Source organism: Anabas testudineus, chromosome 9 (assembly GCF_900324465.2).
Source record: "Anabas testudineus chromosome 9, fAnaTes1.2, whole genome shotgun sequence".
In the NCBI taxonomy this organism is placed as follows: Eukaryota; Metazoa; Chordata; class Actinopteri; order Anabantiformes; family Anabantidae; genus Anabas; species Anabas testudineus.
The window spans coordinates 1,916,118-1,939,294 of NC_046618.1; the positions used below are offsets into that span (position 1 = coordinate 1,916,118).

At 38.6% G+C, this 23,177-nt stretch overlaps 1 protein-coding gene across 2 annotated transcripts in view; it reads right to left on the reverse strand.

The window, feature by feature from the left end:
- Window positions 1-22,687, reverse strand: part of abca2 (ATP-binding cassette, sub-family A (ABC1), member 2) — a 71,232-nt gene extending 48,545 nt beyond the window's left edge. For both annotated transcript variants that reach the window (XM_026342243.1, XM_026342242.1), the window contains exon 1: window positions 22,326-22,687. In XM_026342243.1, coding sequence (XP_026198028.1) covers window positions 22,326-22,406 — 81 coding nt within the window. In that variant the 5' untranslated portion in view covers window positions 22,407-22,687. The remainder of the gene's footprint in view (window positions 1-22,325) is intronic.
- Window positions 22,688-23,177: the final 490 nt, after the last annotated feature.

Here is a 23,177-nt window from a genome sequence, read left to right on the forward strand (position 1 = left end):
CCTTTTATGTAACATTTTGAAACCAGAACTTTTACTTGTAAGGAAGTATTTCTACATTAGGGTATCGCTGCTTTTATTTTATTTTTTTTATTTATTTCATCTAACACTGGTTAATAACTGATGAACAATGGACAAACAAATACAAAGGCCCATGTTGTAATAATCTGCAAATACCCTTCAACAATAGTCCCTTTGAGATGAAACCGATGTTGCTAAAAAAGAACATGACACAAAGATTTGCTCATGCATGTTTTACACTGTGCCTACACTCACTTTATGAGTCATCAGCGCAGTGTGATACAGCACCATAGCAAACAGAAGGACATCATCAAAGAGGGGCTTCAGTTGGTGCTTTACTAATTTCAGCTCACCACAGACCTGTGCATTACATTTTACTATAACACAAAAGGTCCATAACTGTCAAACTGTCATCATATAGCAAAGTAATGTGGAATAAAATGCACTTAACAGATAACAATTTAGACCATGTGTGCATTTGTGTACAACTTTATAGTGAATAAAAGGTAAAACAAGGAATTATCTTTATACATGAGTTTACATATAATACAAAAACATTTTAAAAAGCAAACACAATGACATTATAAACACAAAAGCAATGCCTGAACCCTAACAAGAGTTGAAAAGAAGCTGGAACAGCGACGAGCCATGTTACCAGAGCTGCTCCGACCAGGTCAGCAGTTTGGTTTCAGAACTATTAGCGTTAACAAGCATGATTATGTGAACTATTTGTTAACTGAATTGATGTGGGACGTGTGGAAGTAGTTAGCTGCCATTTAGCAGCATCATTGCTGCTTTATGACCCCAGCAGTCACTTAGAAATATATCACAAAGCAAAGTGGCAGCTCACATGCAGTAGTCACTATATTTTGGCTCGCACAGTTAAAGGTACAGTGGGGCTACAATTATTGGTCAACACAGTCTGACCAAATCAGTACATGACAAATGTAATTGTTGAATACTTGGCAATGTCATAGCATTTTTTAAATTCAGTTCAATTCGATTTATAATTTAAAACATCCTTCATCTGAATTGAACCAAGTGCCTTGCCTGCTCTCTCACTGCTCACACACGAATGGGATAAGATAAAATACCCCACAGCTCTTCTAGACTTTCAAAATAATATTGAATTGTATTCTGATTATAAAAACAGTCACAACTGACCTTTACCATTTGTAGTAACTTCAACTGTTACCGGGATTACTAAAAATTGTACAAAGTAGTAGTAGAGTTAGAAATAATTACTTTGATGAAAATAATGACTATGTTCTTCAAACTTTGCCTTACTCAAAAAAAAATTATGCAGAAATTAAAGCCAGGCAGAATTTAGGCTAGCCAACTGTCACTTTTTCAAGATAATCTGAAAAGATTTCATCCCATGCTTCCTGGAGCATCTCCCAAAAGGTGGATTGGCTTAATGAAGTCTTCCTCCCTACCTTCCAGTCAAGCTGCTTCCACAACAGCTTAATAGGGTTCAGATCAAGTGACAGTGCTGGCTACTCCATACCAGTCAGAATTTCGAATGACTACTTATTGTTATGTGCTGACACATTTTGGAGGTGAGTTTTGGGTCATTATCACGCTATGGGATAAGAATTGGCCACAGGGTATGGCATAGCGTTTCAAAAATCTTGTGATAGCTTTTTACTTCCTCAAGGTCCCTTCCACTCTGTACAAATCTTCACCTCCAAAGCACCCCCAGACCATCACACTGCCTCCATCATGCTTGACTGAAGTTATTAAGCACTGTTCTAGCATCTTTTCATTTGTTCTGCATCTCACAAGTGTTCTTCTGTTTGATTCGAAGACATTATCTGGGGTGTTAGGGACTTATCTGTCCACAAGTTGTGTTGTCAGTTGTGTTTTTGGAAATGTTCTTTTTTCAAATGTGTTTTGCACCACAGAGCCCTATAGTATGGTGAGGTTTAAAACGCTACAGTTTGTAGGTATACTGTATCCTAATTGAATAACCACAATCTATTACTATTGTACATGTCTCTGATAGACTGAAATAACAGCAGTAACCTATTTCCTTTTCTACAATATGGTATTTTTTAAAGATACCATGTCATGATGCCTGCCTGGCCCTGCCCCTGTTGGTCCATTTTCCTGTTCCTGTCCTCTCAGTCTCTCCACTCTCCTCAGCAATAGTCGCCCTGATCAGTCTCACCTGTGTTCTCCCTCTGCTTACTCATCTTAATCTCCAGATCTGTTTCACCTGTGCACCAGTCTCCCTTTATAAGTTCCACTCAGTCAACACCACCTTGCCAGATCATCAGTATTGATACAGTTTTCATGGTGCTCTGAAGCCTTGGCTTGGACCCTGCCCCCTACCTCTCGTAACTTCTGCCAAACCTCAGCCTTTGTTCTTGTTTATCTGCCCTTTTGGCTGCTCCTTTTCTTGTTACTTTAATGTTTTTGACTCAAGTTTTCATTGTTACTTTCGTAGAGTTTCTGGCTGTCACTTTGTTTTGGGGCTCATTCACTTCTTCTGATGTGTTCTTTTGTTACTTTGTATTTTTGTGGCAAATTTTGTTACTACTTTGTGTCCTACCTTGTTTCTCCAGTTTTTACATTGAACCTTGTTTTATATTTTGCGTGTCTGCCATTATGTCTGGGTCCTTTAAAACCATAATTTTTACATACCTTCAAACAACAATGGCCCTACAAACTACATTAACTACAAAACACACAATCATGTTACAAAATAATGTACCGTATTTTCCGCACTATACGGCGCACCGCATTATAAGGCGCACCTTCAATGAATGGCCTATTTTAAAACTTTTTTCATATATAAGGCGCACCGCATTATAAGGCGCATAGAATAGACGCTACAGTAGAGGCTGGCGTTGCCTTATGCAACATTAGATGGAGCTGCGCTAAAGGGAATGTCAACAAAACAGTCAGAGAGGTCGGTCAAACTTTATTAATAGATTGCCATCATGCCTTTCAGTTCAAGTGATAGATGAATAACAAGTTGTGACAAAGGCAGTTAAAAAGTATTATAGTATTGTTCTTAAAATTTGTCAGAGTGAGAGTTGTGTATTTTAGTTGATCTTAGTTTAGATAATTAGTTGCAGAGTGAGCGCTCTTTCCACTCTCTGTTCAATAGTACAGGTTTGAAGTATTTTCTCTGTCTGTAAATTAAACTAGTTTAGTTTCCACAGTAAAACGAACTGGTTCATGTATATGCTGAGTGTGCTTTATACGTTTGTGCCTTGGAAAGCATTTGTCTTTGTAAGTATTAACATGTTTATTGTCATTAGAAGTATGTTAGTTGTTACATGTGATAAATTATGTGTGGGTGTTATTGTAATTAGCTTCATTCAAGTCAAGCTAGCGTGTGCGAGTGTAACATACAAAATGTGTAACGATGTGTATTATTTGTTAATTTAGTTTCTTTCAGTTACATAAAGAATAGATAGGAGTTTGTCCTCCAACTCCATCTCGCTTTGTTCCCTCGGAAACTCTGTTTAGTCTTCTTTATTTAGCCATCTTGTTGCTGTCTCCACTTCTGCACCATTGATTCGTTAATGTTAAACGTCTATTCCCATGTTCTACTGCGTGACTGACTCAATATTGATCCATATATAAGGCGCACCGGATTATAAGGCGCACTGTCAGCTTTTGAGAAAATTGAAGGCTTTTAGGTGGCCTTATAGTGCGGAAAATACGGTATATATTATTTTTTTACACATGTTCTCACTATTCTGTGATGCTCATTAACCCTGTCCTCACCAGTGTTCATTTTGAAAGGAATTTTCTATTTAAATTCTATCAATTTAGCTTTAGTCATAGTCATTTCAGTCACACTTTAGTCAATTATTTTCTCTTCAATTCAGCTGGTAAAGTAAAAACAACACAGTGCAAATAGTATTAATTCTATGTAAAGTCTAGTCCAATAAATAGCTTATGTTTTGCTGCACAACGTAGCACTACCTAAAGGTGAACTCTGGATGTTTTGCTGCTAGAGTTCACAGAATCTGTTCATACACAGTGTAACACAAGCAGTAGGTTAAGGCCAAGCAATTGTCCTTTTTCAGTATGAAATAGCACAAGTTGCCATGCCTGGGTATTTAGCCAACATGAAACACAACAAACTATAATCAAACATCAAAACCAAACTCTACTTAGCCATTTCTGTTCTAGTACTGGCAAATGCGTGCATTATCCTTTACCAATATTTGGTAAAGATAGAATGGCATAAATGCATGAAGAAACAATTTGCAAACTCAGTCTACACAACAAAATAGTTTTATAGTATGTAAACACAAAGCAGTTTCAAGTCAAAGAGGATAGAGGACAACTGTGCTAATATGACCTTTTTACACATACAAACACACTGCATTATCCATTAACAATCCCATGCACTTCCTCAAATATGCAAATATGACACACCCTGGCACAAACAAATGCACACAAGCCTCTGCCAGTGTAGAATCATTGTTATTCATCATCTACAGAGTGTCGTCTGTGCTGCACACCAGTGACGCCATTCAAAACATTTCAAGTTACAATGGACCCAGTGTTTGAGATTTGAAGATTCAAAATGAGTAGGAGACAGTGTCAATTTCTAATCATTGATTTACACAAAGACTTACATCTCACAGGAGTTTGTTATCATGTACATATTGCTAGATGAAAGTCAATGTCCTTTTAGTAGACCACTGCCGTATTGAGGCATATCGCTACATTACAAATTATTTCTTGAGAACTGGAAAAAACAGATAGCTGCCCGTTGCAGTAGCTCCTGTAAGGTATTTATTATTATTGTGTTTTTTCTATTTCTTGTCTTTTAACACTCCTCATCACAGGAGGACCTTTTCACCTTAATACATTTCCTGTAGCAACAGGAAGAGGAAAGGGTTTTAATCTACTACTCGTCACTTTCTGTTTGAGTGAAGCCTTACATCCCCCACATCTTCTCCTTAGTTTAGTGGGCATCTAAGGCCTTGTTTCGAGGCCGCAGTTCTGCTCCCACACCCACTCGTTTGCCAGTACAAAAAAATGTAAGAAAAAAACACCAACACTAACAAAACAAATACAATGTCTGTATTGCTGTCGCAATAGAAAATGTTAGGTCCCTGGCAAATAAAATGACCAAGCTTAATGCTTTGACCATGGGTACATTCCAATTCCCTTAACTTCACTAAACATGTTTGTCATTAAAATCATGAGCTGACCACGCGCCTAGGGATTAAATATTGAATATTTTAATAAACGAGCAAATGTTTATATCCATAAGTAAACAACACTGTGAAGACAGTGGTAATTGTGCATCTCAATTTGAATACAAATAATCTCCAATTTCAAGTTTTTAGAAGAACCAGAGAATCAAAACTTCAGTGTGTTGAAATGTCTCAGTTAATACGTGTCGGAGAACAGAGATGTTTCCATTGTTGTCTGACCAGGGTTTCCTAATGTAATGCTCTTAGTCTGTTTCACATAGGAGCACTCTCACAAAACCATCAAAGAGAAAAAAAACGTGCATTTGCTAACAGTCCTTATCTAATGCTTGGTTGTTGATCCAGACCATTTACTAGACAATAACACTCTATCACTGTAGCTTTCCCCAAGACCATGCAGCACTAAATCCTCTATCTGCTATTTACCAAAATATTCTTCTGGGCAATTTGACAACATACCCGCCAGCATCAGTGTTCATTGCATAGTGCCTGTTCAAGTGGATTTTTTGATTGAGTTTCAGTCATGAATGAATGAGTGAATAATTGTCTGTAGGTTTTTCCCCAGTCACATTTCATTATGATGTTCCCTGGTGTTGACTCTAGCCAAGATGATGTGGCTCTCAAAGACTTGCATGCAGGACATTAGCAAGGACTCTTTCTCCACACAGATCATTTTGCAAAACCCAGGTCACTTTCTGATCTAGTTTGTTCTAGATGTTACGATGTCAGGTTTGGCATTGTCTTGTGTGAAAAGACATCATCACTGTGCCTTTTAGCAACCCCGACAACCATTGCACAGGGTAGTACCAGGAAGTGCAGCTTCGACATGGAAGAGTCAAAAGTCAAATGTGCAACAATCTCTAATGGTAAAAGAAGGGCTCACTCTTAAGAATTCAACTGCTGAACTAGCAAACATCTATTTTAGATATCTTTAATCATGTTATATTTGATCTTTATCTTTGTGGATTACTTGCTGGTAATCAATTAACGACAATAACTTTTCGGGGGGTTAGTAGATCTTGTTGTCTCTTGCTGGAGGAGCGCCTCAAAACAGCTACAGTTTTTAAAAGCACGTCAACAACTGGACAAAACTTTTTGAATGCTGTCAGTTGTGAAAGCTTACATTCTGGAGGAAGTAAAAAAAGACACATATTTTGTTGCTATTCAGGCAGATGAGACAACTGACATTTCCCCCCACTCCCAGCCTGTGCTTGTGTTACAGTACCCAAATATCCACAACAATGTCATTTTTTTCAAGTCCATTTCTATTCAGAATGCAGCCACTGACAGAACTGCAACAAGAGAGTCAAGACTCATTGCTCAGGCTGCTATTATGAGAGAAGCCACAGGTGGAGAGCAGCAAAAGGTAAAGGATGTCTACAGAAATGCGCACAACATCCACTGCTATGCCTATTAGCTGCACCTTGTCATGCAGCAGGCTATATCACACAGAATTACCAATTATCAAGATCATCCTATTGGTAATTTTTTCAGTGGGTGGCCTGCATTCTACTCCCAGTCATCCACTCCTGATGACCTTGAGTGAAAACCTCTTGATCTACTGCAGTTCACCTGTTCACCTCCAGTGCCTGTCCTATTAAGAGAAGAAAGAAGCCACTGGAGATGCAAGTAGACTCCTCCACAACCTCCTGGATTATCTGACAGACGTATTACAGGAATATGTGCGTGAACAGGTGGTCAGCAGCACAGGAGCACCACAGGGGACTGTTCTCTCACAATTCCTCTTCACCCTTTACATCTTTAACTTTAAGCACAATTCTGAGTCCTGCCATGTGCTAAAGTTCTCAGATGACATTGCAGTTGTAAGAGCCAAGTATAGAGGCCTGGTGGACTACAACTCCACATTTCCACTTGCTTTTCAGGAAAAACAAATACCAGGTTCACAGTGGAAAAGACATCTTCCAGACTGTTAACCATAATTGCAAAAGTCAGCATCTGTGATGTTCTGATGATTAGTGCCTACAACAAGGGTGATTTTGATATGTATGAAGGTATATGTATACAGTAATAAAGAAAGGAGGGTTTGACAGGAATTTAGATGCTAATAGTAGCACATGACTAAAACAGAAAGTGGTTCAGATGAGGCGGGGAGCGACACGGAGAAGTAAAAAGAGAATACATTAAATTACAAGGTGATCTTACTCTGTCTGGTGGAATGGAGAATGTTCTCCTGAAAAGTGACCTACATAAATTCCCTGAGGCTGATGTTGAATTTGTAAAAAAATGTATCTTAACCCATCTGTTCAAGTCCAAGTTAGATTAGATTGCCAGGGTCAAGACTAGTAGTGGTTACATACATTGCTACACACACTCAAACACTGCAGGAACACATCCACACATTCAGCCATGTCTGTGACACAAAGGACCTGCTGCTGATGCATTATTAAGCAGACACTCATTTGAAGTTCAATTATTAAGAAGGCTGATTATGACTCTGCAATAAGCTGAATTAGGTTGGGGTTTCAGAAACCACTGAGGCTGAACAGTGCCAAACCTGATCTGTGTTTGTTTAACAACACCATGGGGATAAAAGGTATATCATATCAATGCAGGTTTTAAATGTTTCACAAACATGGTTTAAATTACTGAGTTCTGATCTTCCCATCTATGTACACGCTAGATGAACAGACGTTTGGTTCCACAGTGAAAGGCTATGAAAATAATCCTAATTAAAATGGCATGGTTTCTGATACATTACTTTCTTGAGGTTCAAGTATAAAGCATAATAAATATTAAAGAAAAATGTATTTGTGGTTTAGAAATCTTCAGGATGCTAAGGGTTAGAGACTCTACTATATGTCGTCACTCGGCCCAGAGTTCAGAGGAGCAGGTTGTGTGGTAAATCTGCATTTAAAAATAGCAAAGGTATCCCTTTAATTACTATCATCAAAAATCTTGTTACAGTTCCTCCCTCCGTCCAGCTGAGGCAGTGTCCCCAGAGCCTTTGTATTTTTATTTACTACTTTTGTCTTTTCACTTACCGGGGGCATGTCTCAACTGGTTCGTGTGTTTTCAGGTGTGTGTTCCTTGTTCCTGCCACTCACCTTTTTCCCGACCTGTAGCTTTTTCATCACGGTTGCTAGTACTCCTACAGAATAGTCGGCCTGTTTGTTTCATCGTTTTTTAGTCCAGGCAGATTTCCTACTGTGAGTTAGTTCCAGCGTTAGCTTTGATTTTGTTTTCTAGTTAGTTAGTTCAAGCTATAGCTGTGTTTTTTGGTTTATCTTCTCAGATAGTTAGTTCCAGCCTGGAGCTGCGATTTTGTTTTGCTTTTTCCTACTAGATAAGGCAGGTATTAGTCAGGATTTTTTCAGGATTTTGTGTTGTACCCAGTAGGTCTAGCTTTGCATGTTGCCTATCTGCTCTTCAAATTGGTGTATATTCTATTTTTTAATAAATCATTTGGGAAAGCGCACTCTGTGCTCGCTGTGTTACTGCGACTGGGTCCCCTTGTTAGCCTGTTCGTAACAAATCTGCTGTCCAATAAAGCTGATATTCTTGCCAAGCTGGAAACCAAATATAAACATGATGCGGACATGAATTTTCTCAACCCTTGTTACCTTGGAGGATTTAGGCACGGAGAGATAAAGACACAGTAGAGAATTACAGCTCTTTGAACAGCGCTGGTATTATAAACATTACATGCATCTAGTTTCAGGTGTGTGCCTGTCTCTTTGACTGCAAGTTACAAACACACACACTGAGCAAAGAGAGGACAGCAGAGAAGGCACATAATCCATCTACAGTGTTGTGTGAACACATTTCTGATTCATGTTCATGCTATCGTTGCTTCCTCTCTTCATTCACTCTTTACCTTGCTCAACCAAATCTCTTTTATTGAGCCAGGCAGAAGGGGCCAACTTTAAAAAGTACATTTACTGACAGCAATGGACAAATTCATACTCAATAATCTCTAACTTCTAGCTATCGTTATTGGGAGATAGTGGTTTTGACTATTTGGCAAGGAAGCAGCATGGTGATTGACAATACGGCTGTGTTGATCTCTAAAAATAATTCAGCACCAGTAATATGGAGCTGGTTTGAATTTCTGAAATGCAATGCAAATAACTATTTGCATGTCAGACGGCAACACAACTATGTTTTAACAACCTCACATGAAAACACCCATAAGTGTGTGCTAACAGCAAAACAGTGAGAGGACCTGACGTGAGTGAAATATCTTATAATAACATCCCAATAGAACAAGTGCAGTGGGGATAGCAGTCCACTGTGCACTAAATCTTGGTGTCACAAGCTGTTTAGGGGGCATTTAGGGGTGTAACAGTTCTGAAACAAAGACAAAACAAAACTTCAGTTTGTATACTCCACATACACTGCCTGTCGGAAAAAAAAGTTACACACTCTAATATTTAATTCAAACTGCCTTTAACTTTGATTACAGCACATATTTACCATGGCATCATTTCAATACACTTCTGCAATGTCACAACATTTATTCATATTATTTTTTAGATCTTGTATTGATGAGAGTCAGACCACTGCACAAAGTCTTCCAGCACATCCATTCTCAATGGGGTTAATGTGTACTGTCCCCACAGACTTGTCCTTTAGGCATGATGGGTGCTAATTCACCCACATCTCTTCTTACCCTGATGCACTCTTCATTCTGGAATAGTTTTTTAATTGAAGTTTACTGCAGGAACGACATTAAGTTGCATATGTGTGATTGTGACTGAGTATGTGTCCTACACACAAAACAGTCAAAGTTATCATCTTCCAAATTCTTTACATGCTAGTTGACAGATACACATGCATGTACACACGCAAATTAGAGTAAGAAGTGTAGGGTTTTACTTCAGTGGTGACATCTGCATTCCCGCTGTGTCACCACACTGTCTCAGACTTCCACTGTGTGAGGAGGAGCTACAGGAGCTGTTGATTTTAACTACCACATACTGATTCAGTCCATCAGAAAACCTTGTGTTTTCCATCATTAAGTTGTGAGTTAGCAACATTTTACATTCAGAGTAATCAAAAGCAGGCCGGGAAGGGTTCAAAGGCAACAAAGAGAATCCAAACAGGGGTCACAATGCAGGCAGAACATCCTGCAATTCAAATTAAGTCCATAAAAGTGGGCAATGAATCAAACTGGGATAATACAGGAAAAACACTAGACATGGTTGGAAAAGCAACTTGAATGCTGGAACCAAAATGCACACTACACAATCTGGCAAAGACAAAATGGCAGTCTTGTATAATGAGGAGTAATCTAGCTGGACAATAACCAGATGTGAGAGGACTGGTGGAGCAGAGGTCAGGTGAACAGAAAAAGTGGGAAGGTTCTGTATAGGATGAATAGGCAAGCCAGGTACAATTAGGGAGAGTGAGGTTATCTAGGGGCAGGGCCATGGAACTGGCCTGAGCCAGAGAATCAGACTGGACAGGCCTTAACAAACGACCAAACGACAGAACCGTGACGTAGTGTCATTCCAGCTGGCTTGGCCACAGAATATTTCAAAACGATAGGCTGTCTGCTAAGACATTAGCTTGTGTCTTTGCGAATAAGCTCAACCTAACACCCTGCCCCCAATGTTGTCATTTAACCAGTTAATTGGTTTTCATTTTAGCATCTTCCTTTTAATAAGAAAACACTTCCACTTCCACTTTACAGTGCCTTTTTTACAAAGGGCTAAATACTTGTCATTTAACAATTGTTGAATTTAATTATGACTAATGTATAAATATAAAGGAAGTATAAATTACGTGTGTATTTTGCGCTTTATTTCTGTTTGATTTGTTCTGTTTCTGCACTCTATATTTTCCATAGAAAAATAATTTCTTGTACAGTAGGTCTATCACTACAAGTCACCGCTAAACTGTGACATTATTTGTACAATCCCATTATAAACATTATTACGATTAAAGGCGATTTAAGCAAAAATTTTAAAATGAAGTTGAATAGTTGAAAATGAAATTTATAGGAAGTGTCAATATAATATTGATATCAAGATGTATTTATGAGCAGATAGCTCTACATCCTAAAACCCAGCTTGGGAAGCGTGTGAATCAGTCTGTTTGGTTTGTGTGTGAAATGTTTGTTTTCATTTCTTTCTCAGTTCACCCCCCTGCTCTCACTGTCAAGATTACATTTCCATCTGCAAACAGTATCCTCCCCAACCTCAGCAGACACACAAACAGAAACAATCTCTTCTCAAAAGAGATCACAGCTGTGTCCATCCTCTAACTAACTGATTCCCAGCTTCCTATCCATTTATTTAAACTGCAGTGCAGCTACCCAAACCGAACCCGATGGAACCTGTTGGTACTAAGAGTTCGAGTCGGGTTCAGGCTGGTACTCCACCCAAACTCTAATCTAAACACAATTGGAAATGGCTCAATACACAGTAACCTATAAAGCTGCACACACACACACAATCATGTCAATGATGGGGGTTTTTAAAACCCCACAAAGTGATGTTGTGGTGGACTGAAACACAGTTAATAGGTGGTGATATAAAGAGCAGGACCAAAACACAGCACACACACATACACTTGACTTAAATTTCACATACTGTAGAAGACAACAGTATCTTCATCATCTTCAGCATATTCTCTATTTAATTTAACAACTTATTAGATAATATAAATGGTTAAAACATTGCTGTCATGCAAGCTATCCAATAGATAACATGGGCATCATGAGCAAGTTCAATTCAGATGGCCCACTTGTCCCTCTAAAAATCTGTCTGGAAAGCAATCGAGTTGTAGTGGTAGTCTACTACAATTTCTTGTTAATAAAATATATTTTCCCTGACATTTATAGTCAGGGAAAATAAAGCCAATAAAATAAGCCAATAATATTCTCCTTTTTATTTTATGTGGTTTTTTTTTTCTGTTTGGTAGATGAACCAATAGCATATTTTGCCTAAATACAAGCAGCTGAATGTGAACCTCTCTCGTTTCCTTCTTATCCATTATTAAATTTTCTTTCTTTCCATCTGTAGATTTAGTAGATGTAGGTAACTCTCTTTCTTGCTGTGTCTCATGACTTTTCCCAGAGGAAGGAAAAAGCTCTTAATAATTCATAGGCTGTCTGAGCCTCTTTTTCAAGCACCAACCGCCACTGCTGCCTGTTTGCCACTGTTGAGCCCTACAAGTTACTTGGGATCAGCAACACAGTACGTATTTTCAATTATAAAAGTAATCACATTACTAATTGTTCACCGCAATTAGTAACACCGCAAATGCAAATTCTCCACACTTACATGTAGAAATAAAATGATATGAAAATTTAATATCACAATAATAGCAGACAAAAGTATCATGGTTATCAGTATTATCATGGTATTGTTAACAAATTCTAGAAATGATAAAAAAAAACACTGTTACACATACATATTGGTTATTATTCTTATTCTTATTATCATTATATTAATATTCTCTTTCACATAAACACCTGAAGTATTTGTAAAGTATTTGGAGTATTTAAATAGTTGGTGTTACACACACCTTTCAAGCTGTGGCAGCACCAGACATTTATTTAACCATGTGCTATGGAGTAGATTGACTTGACAGTGACAGATCTCTGAAATGTAGTTTTTCCCAAAAATACACCCACTGCAAATGCACATATATGCTACACTCGCGCCGTGGCAGTCGTGCCATTCTGTTTACACAGAGGAAGATATAATACTAATAGTAGATAAATGTATGGTTTACAAGCACGATTGTACGATTGGCCACCTATGCGCCAGGGAGGTGTGAAGGGAGGTGTGCAGGGAGGTGACCTAAGAGTGTAGGTCACATATAACATAATATGATGATATCATGTGAAAATTAAACCATCTGCATCATTATCCTCCCTAATAATGAAGCTTTAGTTTTACAATAAATAATAAATAGACCAACTTGTACTGTTCTGACAGCAGCTGATACAAAGAGGCAATACAACATTAACAAACATTAACACTAAATGTTGTGTAACTACCTTAACCAAACTGCAGCAGACAACCTCACTGCTAGCCTAGTGTTATATACGGCACACAGCACACACGTCCTGTGCCACTGATACAGTACATGTGTATTCATGGGTACTTTTGCCACATTTGCCACACCAATAACATTTGCATTTCTCCTCTTTTGGTGGTGACTACCACCTTCCACCTGTCCCCAACACTATTTGGAAAGTGTAATCAACAACTAGATAGATATAAGTATTTCCCACATCAGTCTGCGAGAGTCAACTTACATGCCAAAACAACTCTACACTCTGACATTAATATGTAAATACAGAATTTCAGATTGTAATGCCTTACACTAGTTGTTACTGAAAAGTAATCACTTTATTGTAATGTGTTACTAAGCAATGCTTTACTGCCCATCACTGACTGGCACTGACTGGCAACCAAGGGCACTACCCTGACTTTCTGCCAGCAGTTGTGCTCTAACAGAATGGTCTATAATGAAAAGTGCTTTTTGCTGTGTGGATGTCCTACTTGGTGACTGTGAGTAGGATTTATCTGAGCTGGACACATGTTATAACAGAAAAAGCCCTCTGCTTTAAATCAAAGTCACATTTAATCCAGCTGGACCGGTCATTTTAAGTCCAGTCAAATTCCTGGTTACACTTTGATGAAGATATATTGTGCTGTGGTATTTAAGCTATGGTAATGCAGAGTTCTAAACAAATAAATTGTTGAAGTAACGGCCCACCTATCTTCCTCGACCTCTTCCCTACCTGGAATGTATGCTTAACATATGCCACTTAAGGCAGAATTTTGACAGGTTTTGCAAGTGTCTAAACTTACTATGGCTAAGTGTCCTGGTGATATTAAAAAAAAAAAAAAAAGATATACTCTTACTGCTAAATGAAAATATACATTTTTGCACACGCACAGCTGAAAGGTATAAATGCATTAATTCTTCATTGATAGTTGTTCTTCAAATGGTCATACAACACTTCAGAACAATACTGGATTACTTCATGCTTTGATACAGCAGCTCGTATGAAACAATAAGCCAAGTTTTACAGAGCAACTAAGTGGTTTGTAATTAGAGTTTTAAAAAGAGTCAATTCAGGACAAAACTAAAAGTGGGAGTTGGTTAAACTAATATTTTTGCAACATTTTATATAATGGTCTTTCTTACACACAAAGGACAGCATGGTTTGATTCTGTAACCACAATGGTTCCCTGTTTTAATTCTCAGCTTGGGAAAAAAGTAAATCAATCACTGTACAGTAAAACATTGTGTTTATACTGGGAGGATACTTTATTTGAATATGGCACACCACAGCGCTAAAGAGGAGTGGCCATTATCTAGGTCAGAGCATTTCATGCATTTCATGATTCATCATTGGTGTATTTTGGAAGGACAGACCAGCTTGCCTCAAAGCACCCAATTAATCCATCCAAGCAATGTATAGAATAAAACACTGGCATTTGAAATGTATTACATGAATGGTGTTGAGGATTAATCAGTTGATGTGGCATTGACATATTGAAATATTACAAAGAGGCCAAAATATTTCTATCTTCATTAGGAACAGCCCCACTAAAAGTACTGGAACAGCTAGGCTAAGTTGTTGTTTTTTTGTTTTAAACTGAAGAGATTTAGGTTTAAGATCAAAAGATAAAAATAAAATGAAAGATCAGAATTTTTGCTTTTTTAATGCAAGGTTCACCTTCATACCTTAACCAACATAAAACATGCCACCTTTTTATCAGATGATCCAAATTTAAGGTGAGTAAGATCAATGTCTTGAAAAAAGAAAGAAACCACTGGTGTACTCAGCTACAAAGCTCAATACACCAGTATTAAAAAAAACAGTCAACGACAGAAGGACTGTGAGAGCTTTGAAGAGACAAAAACAGCACATCACGAACAACCTCCACAGAGCAGAGAATAGATTTAAAATCCCACAATGCACTCTTGACTCAAGAAAATCAGACATTGCTTTTGAGATGTGGCTTAACAGAAGTTAAAGTTCCAGTTTGGTCTCATCTGTCCATAGGACATTCTCCCAGAAGCTTTGTGGTTTGTCAATGCGTTTTCTATTTTGGTTGTCGGTTGTCTTCTATTAGGTCCTCTTTGGCTTAAACATGACTGATGGTCTGATCTGACTCAGATGAACCTTGACCTTGGACCTTTAACATCATCTCTATGCAAATTGTTCTGGGTTCTTTAGTTACCATTTGTATTTTCTGTCTCTTCAATTTGTCATCAATTTTTCATTCATGCTGAGTGTGGTTCACGCCATGAACAGCACAGAGACTACTTCTACCCTTTAAATAGACAGACTGACTAATTACAAGTGTGAAGAAACCTGTGATGCTAATTACAGGACACACAAATTATTTATTTCAATATATTCTACATCTTTTCTAGGAGTACCATAATTTTTGTCCAGGCCAGTTTCCTTAGTTTGTTTTTTAGAAAACTTCTGTTAAACCACAACTTAAAAGCAATGTTTGATTTTAATGAGTTAATTTTCATGAGTCATTTTCTATTATTATTAGCACCACCACACTTTACACAAACAGTTAAACATCATCTACAGTGGCAAGAAGAGAATGTAAACCTTTTGGAAATTCATGGTTGTCTGCATTAATTTGCCATTAACCGTGATCTGATCTTTATCAAGTCAAGAGTATTAACAAATATGGTGTGCCTAAAATAACACAAAAGAAATCTTATCTTTCATGTCTTTATTGAGAACAACCATAATATAATATACCTTATAGTGCTAGAGGAAAAAGTTAAAATAATAACCTCAAAAAAGCTAATTTGAGTACAATGTTAGCATGAGTTAAGAAAATTAGTTTGGGGTTTGGACTAGAGCTACTTTGCTGGACAAAAACCACTCAAACGTTTTGAGTTTGCTCCGCACAAGAAGAATACGCTTATGTGAACCATACCTCACCAAAAGGAGCTTTCAGAGGATCTACGATCAAGAATTGTTGACTTACATAAAGCTGGACAGGGTTACAAAGTGATGTCAAAGACTTAAGAAATTCACTAGTCAACAGTTAAGCAAACAATCTACAAATGGAGACACTTTGGGACTGTGGGTACTCTACCAAGAAGTGGGCAGCCAATCAAATTACCCCAAGAGCACAACAAGCACTCATCAATGAGGTAAAGAAACAGAGACAGACAAAGATTTGAAGGCATCATTGGAAGTTAGTAACAATTGTGTTGATGAGTCTACAGTAGGTCAAACATTAAACAAGTAAGAACTATGGTAAGACACCATGAAGGAAGCTGCTGTTTACTAAAAAGAACAATGCTGCATGCCTGAAGTTTGTGAAAGAGCACAGTGACACTAGACAGCAGGTGGAACAAGTGTATCATAAAATTCTTCAGAATAATGTGAGAATGTCTGTACAGGACAATGACCCAAAACACCAAAGCACGTCCACAACAGAATGGGTTCAGAAAAGCAAAATCCGCCTTTTGGAGTGGCAAAGTCAGAGCTCAGACCTGAGATGCTATGGAATTACTTGAAGAGAGCCACACATGAGACATCCAAAGAATATGACAGAGCTAAAACAGTTCTGCAAGGAACAATGGACAAAAATACCACCTGAAGAATTTGCAGGTCTGATCCACAGATACAGGAAGCTCCAGGTTGAGTTTATTGCTGCCAAATGTGGGGTCAACAAGTTGCTGCATGACCTAAACCTTGTCCTTGCCTGACACCCTTTTGGATATTGTGAATTTTTCCCGATCCCTCTCTGTATTCCTGTGATTACTCTGTGTATGACTCTAGACTGGCTCTGTTAACCCTGTGTAGGGCTCAATCTCACTTCTACTAACCTCATCTCACAGTGCTTGTGTTACAGTTTATTCTTCTGCCGTATGCATTCATGCAAGCACACATTCCTGTCTGTGGGAGCTGTCATCTTGGGGAAGTGACATCACTCTCACCTCCGACCTTCCTTTTGGATTTCTCCACGGCCATCTTTATAGTCCAGCTTTCACTCTGCTCATCCTCCACCTACCTGTGAGTACCGAGTCTGTCAGCCCTCATACTGTTAACGGCTTTACTGACATACAGTATTCTTTTGCCTAGAACTCCTGAACCATCTGAGGCGCTCCTCATCTTCTGATTCCTACCTGATCCCAGAGTTTTCTCCCCATAATAAACCTGCCTTCAATAAAGACACTTCTTATTCTACAACTTCTCTCTTTTCATTAACAAAGCCTTTTGCTGTGACACTAGCACTATAAGGTGTTTTTGGTACTCAATAAAGACCAAGATTGATTGTTATATATTAAATTATATTTGTTAATACTCTTGACTTGGATAAAGACAGAAGATTAATGCATAAAACCATGAAATTCCATAAGGTTCACATACTTTGTCTTGCCACTGTCGATGATGTTTCTGTGTTTGAGCTGCAGCACAGTTACCCCAAAGGATTTATAGATAACCTCTCCTGTCTCCTGTGCCAGGCCTCAGTGAACCAGCTGCTAGTCTATTAGACTTCACAGATAGCATTTTTAATTCATTTAGCTGTCAGTTAACCTTCTGCTACAGATTTCCACTCTCCCGTATCAGTCAGCAGCTTCATCCTTCATCCCATCCGCCTCTAAAAGCTTACACTCTCTTTTTTTTCTTATTCACTCCACTCCTCTCTTCTCTCCTTTGCAAATGGTTTCTCATCTCCTTGTTGTGTTTCTTTGTTTCCCCTTCATTTTAAATCACTCTCTCTGCCAGCTCTCTGTAGGGTATCTGAATACCCAGCACACAGCAAGACTGTAATTCAATCTGACTAGGTCTCGACACACTGATAAAGACTAAGAGGCTGAATTACTAAAGTTTTGCCTGTACAAAAATATGCAAACTTGATTAACATTTACATTTAGCAGACGCTTTTATCCAAAGCGACTTAAAAGTCATTACAAGGTACAAGGGTAGGCAGGGCAGAGTGAGGAGGTCCTGCCTAAGGACCCCTACTGGAGGTAGGCCACAGCTGGGATTTGAATCCCAGTCTCCCACATGGGAGGCAGCGATATTACCACCACACTAACCAGCCACTACTTGATATCAACAAAAAATGGTGCAAATTGATCTACTATGGTTGCGCACATATTAATTAAAATAAACTAAATAGCACACATTATAGATTTTGCCCTTTTGGAAAAGTTTCTCAACAAAATAAAAGTTTCTCAACAAAATAAAGGACATAATGGTAATACCTGATTTGATGCAACAGGTTTATCAAGGCTGAAAGCAGTTGTGGTGGCTATTTAATATGTTTGAAAGCCAGGTGCAATCTGCTTGTGCACAGATGGTTGCTGTTATTCAGGCACGAAGGAGGTATAGCAGACAGCAGAAAAAAATTATACAAATGTCTGTCTGGCAATGTAGTTTGGGAGATATTGGGTGAATACCTGCCTCTGCACATCCTTGCATCTGGTTGATTCCAGCAAACTGTAGCTTTTGCTGCTACAGTTTCTACAGTTGCTACAGTCTTGAAAAGCTAGTTATGTAGAATGGGTTATTACATAAAGTTTCAGTGCACTCAGGATGCCCAACATGAAGGTATTGTGTTGATCGGGTAATGAGCCTCTGACAAATAACAGAAAAATGAAAAGAAGTCTTGACAGGCTTAACACAACTTTGACCTTTTTAATAAAGCAGCAACAACAGTTAACCAACTACATAGCCAGTTTACAGCATAAAAGCCATCATTAAATTCTATTAAAGTTTGCCTGTCACATACTCAGACTAAACACCAGCAATGAACACACTGATAAGTGGGTTTTACCATTTTTTTCTGTTGAAAAGAGAAGGTCATTCTCCTCTAATCTTTTCAGTATGTTAGCACCAACTGCTCCTGGATACTAACATTTCCCTCTGTACATTTATCTCTGCATCTTTTTCGCAATAATGGGCGTTTCGTCCAGTGGGGAAATCGGAAAATTTCCCCACTGGAAATTGTGTGGTTGTTTTTTGCCCTGATTGCCTGATCTGTTCACCTGTGTTTTCCCCTTTTATTTAAGTACCTCCCTGACGTCACTCCCCTGTGTGGAGGGACAGAAAAACAATGAAAGAAGGAAAAGAGAGAAAAACCGGACAGGGAAAGTCAAAATAAAAGCCAGGGACAGGAAGTTTGGGGCAGGATCAGGACACTGGAAAAATACACATGAAATCACATAAAGTCAGTGATTTTATTCAATTCAATTTTATTTGTAGAGCGCTTTTTACAATTGACATTGTCGCAAAGCAGCTTTACACAACCAAAGAACAGTACATGAACACATTATTCACAGTTTTGTGTAGCTGGCAGCTTCATTTCTGAGAAAGATAATGATGCAAATTGTCTAATTTCTACATGTTATGTGTGACCTACACTCGCTTGAAAGGTGTGTAACACCCAGTATTAAAATACTCCAAATACTATACCCTAATACATTTTAGGTGTGAATGTGAGAGAGAAAATTATTAATAATAATAATACCAATAATATCAATGTGTAACAGTACATTTTCAGAACATTGTAACAATACTGTGAGAGTACTGATAACCATGTTACTTTTGCCCACTATAATCAAGATATTACATTTTCATACAGTTTCATCTCTAATCAGAACTATGCTGTCCAATTTTCTTGAAGCATGTTTTTTCACTGTTGACTTGAAATAGTCTCACAGCTCCCATGTTTTCCACCTACACGGTTTTTTATATAATAACCCTAGTGCCTACCTGTTAGTGTGGAAGCATATTTCAGATGCGTTAATAGGTGTGACCTAGTAAGACTGCCATCTAGGCACTGCTATTTGCCAGTTATGATCTTCTAAATCACTAGCTGCAATGACAGTAGGCTTCTTTGTGTGTGCTCCATTGTTTATTTTTCTTTACTGCATTTGCCACTGAACATTTCTTTACAACATTCTGCAATTAGATTGTATTTTATTATTATTTGGAAGTAGAAATGTTGTGATGTGGTTATTATGCAGCTACTACTTTAATATAGAATGAAGTAATTTAATATAGAATTACTAAAAATGCATTTAAAAATCAATGGGACATAATAAGCTACTTTCATAGTAGGCACTGCATCATACCAATTAGCCTTCCCTTTCTTGTATGGTACTGCTAGAGTCTAGCAGTACCATACAAGAAATGAATTTTAACTGTCTAGCAGCTAGACAGTTAAAATTCATCCCTTAGTAAACACTTTTTTTTAATCAAAGAATACCTCAATGAGAAGCTAGCAGAACAGATATTTCACTGGAGTTGACGTCAGGGCTCAGTGGCACTCTCTCTTGGTTAAACTGGTTAGATGACAAGTGATTTCTGGGAAGTGCGGTGCAGAAACATGACAGAAAATAAATCATACAAGGTAGGGTTCACACTCCAGTGAGACATGAGCGTAGACTATTGCACGACAAGTCAGATCAGAAAAAGAGACAGAAGCGAAATAATCCAGGATGTGTGTCCAATGATGCATATGTACACCAAGTTTCCACCTGCTTTATGTTGTTTTTAGTCATTATAAATAAGTCATTATATATATATCACAGGTGCATTCTGGAAGGAGGCAGAAAAGGGAGTGGTTAGGTCAGGGTCACCAACAAGGAGCCTTACAATAGTGGAACACAGAGCTACCTGAACATTGTTCAGGAGGAATCTTAGCCCATTCTTCCTGCAGAAATGCTTTAGCTAGACATAGGTAGGTTTTCTATTGGATTGAGGTCTGAGCCCTGACTTGGCCACTCCAATGATGATCAAATACTTTTTCATCTTGCACTATGCGGTTTTTATGGTTGTTCTCAATAAAGACAAGAAAGATCAGAATTGTTTGTGGTATTATTTTAGGCACATTATATTTGTTAACACTCTTGACTTACATCTTGCCACTCCTTCCAAACTTTTGGAAAGAAGCAGTCGTGGCAGGAGCTGTAAAAAAATCTTATTTCTGACACAGTCGAACAGCACATGTGAAGATTTGTAATTTTTCTGAAGTGGACAGTCTCAAATTAGTTTTAATACAGGCACCTCACTCTTAAAAATAAGTTCCTGCTAAATGTTTCACATTTCCTGTTTTTAGTTAGTAATAACACTGGTGAAGTATACACCAGTTTTTATTGTATATTTTAAACTTTATCCTAGCACTAGCTGTTTTTTAAGAGTCCTGTCCTCCACTATATATCTTCTATGTTATGGTTCAGTTGCCAAAGGGGCACTTCACCAATCTAACGTGTCAAAGTCAATTTACTGGTACTTACTACACGGAAAAGTCAAAGTCAACTGTCTAGAGTTTTTCCAAGAGTGTTCAACAGCATCTTGCAGTCCTCATCTCTGTTCTCTCAACCAGTGAAAACATTGATCGTGGGATGACAAATGTTCTCTTGGACAATAAAGCAACTTCAATTCATGAGCTCAGGGAGGCAGTAAAAATATTAGAAAATTCAAGTAATCAGACCTGGAGTCAAAACTATGAGAAAAAACAAGTAGGCTCTTTTAAAGCTTGGCCCATATGAGGGAATAAATGTCAGCCTATCTCCTGCATCAATGTTGATTTCCAACTTCATGGAAGTGCAATAACATATCACTGCAATACCCATGACCACTTTGAGTCATGTTGAGAATTAATTATTCACATTAAAAATAAGATTTATTTATTTTATATATATATAATTACAAATGTCTTGTTATACAGGTTTAGATGTGAATATGAATCAGTTAGTGTGACACTAACTTCTCTTGTAATCCTATGATAACATCACCTTCTGCTCATCTTGTGCAGATGATGCTCATAAACGCCGCGCAGGCCTGAGCTCAGTACAGCCAGATTACACAACTGTTGTTCATCCATTAACAACAACCTGTTTGACAGCATGAGCACACAGACAAGAACAAGCTGGCGGTAGACCTGCGTGGACGACATCATCCTCCTCATCCTCCTCCTCATCATCACTCTCATCTTAAGCTCACTGCGGTGTTATTCTAATGTGTGACGGTAACATTTGCAGACAGACACTTGCTGCTAGAATTAGCCCCCCAAAAAAAACAACGGCCGCGGGCGATGCAGCAGCAAAACAGCCAAACACGACCCTTCAACACACACACACACACACACACACACACACACACACACGCCGTGGACAAATGTCCTGTCTTACCGGCCCCCTCCTCTTCAGAGAGATGTTCTTCCACAGCAATAGATGGAGCTGGTGCAGGAATCCCATTTTAGCCTCCCACATCAGTTTCAGCGTGCCCTAAATGTAACGTTACCAAATTAGCATGTTTGTATGGCGCTCCCGGGCATCCCGTCCGTAGCTGCCTACTGCGCTGCTCGACTTTATAAGAAATAATCAGCTCTATTCAGCCTGTCTGCGCTTCACTTTTAGCTTAGTTGGCAGTGAGTGACGACAGGAATGTTTTCAGCGTGCCGTCCGTCATCCTCTGTGTGTCGGCTCAGCTCCAGCTAGCTTGTCCCGAGGAGTGCGTTCAGCTTTATATCGCAATATTGTTGAGTTGGATCCAGCCGACGTTAAGACTACCACCGTGATGCTGACGCGAGCTTCCGGCGTGGCCTTTCAAAGCAAAAGCCCCACAGAAAAGGTCACCTTTCCAGTGGGAACAAAACAAACAATCCCCATAGTTTAACCTGACTTTGTGTTGTGTGTTATAAAATGGTCACAAAAGGAAATTGTGAATGTGAAGGGGGCTCTGAGTGGATCAGCTGGCTATGGCAGGTGAGTGGTGGTTTCCAGGGGGAATTAAAGTCAATCTCAACGTCAACAACATGGCATCCAAGGCTTGGCAAGGGCGACGGCACAGGTGAGTAAAGAAGATAGCCGAGGTCGGCAGGTGAGCGGAGGTGAGAACACATCTTCTGTCTCTGAAATGATCCATCATTCTCTTTCTGTAAGGTAAGAATGTGGCACAAGCATTACAATAGACCCAGTTTAGAGCAAGCACTCGTGTCCCAAATCCATGAATTTAACTTTCAGGGGATCAATAAAGTGTTA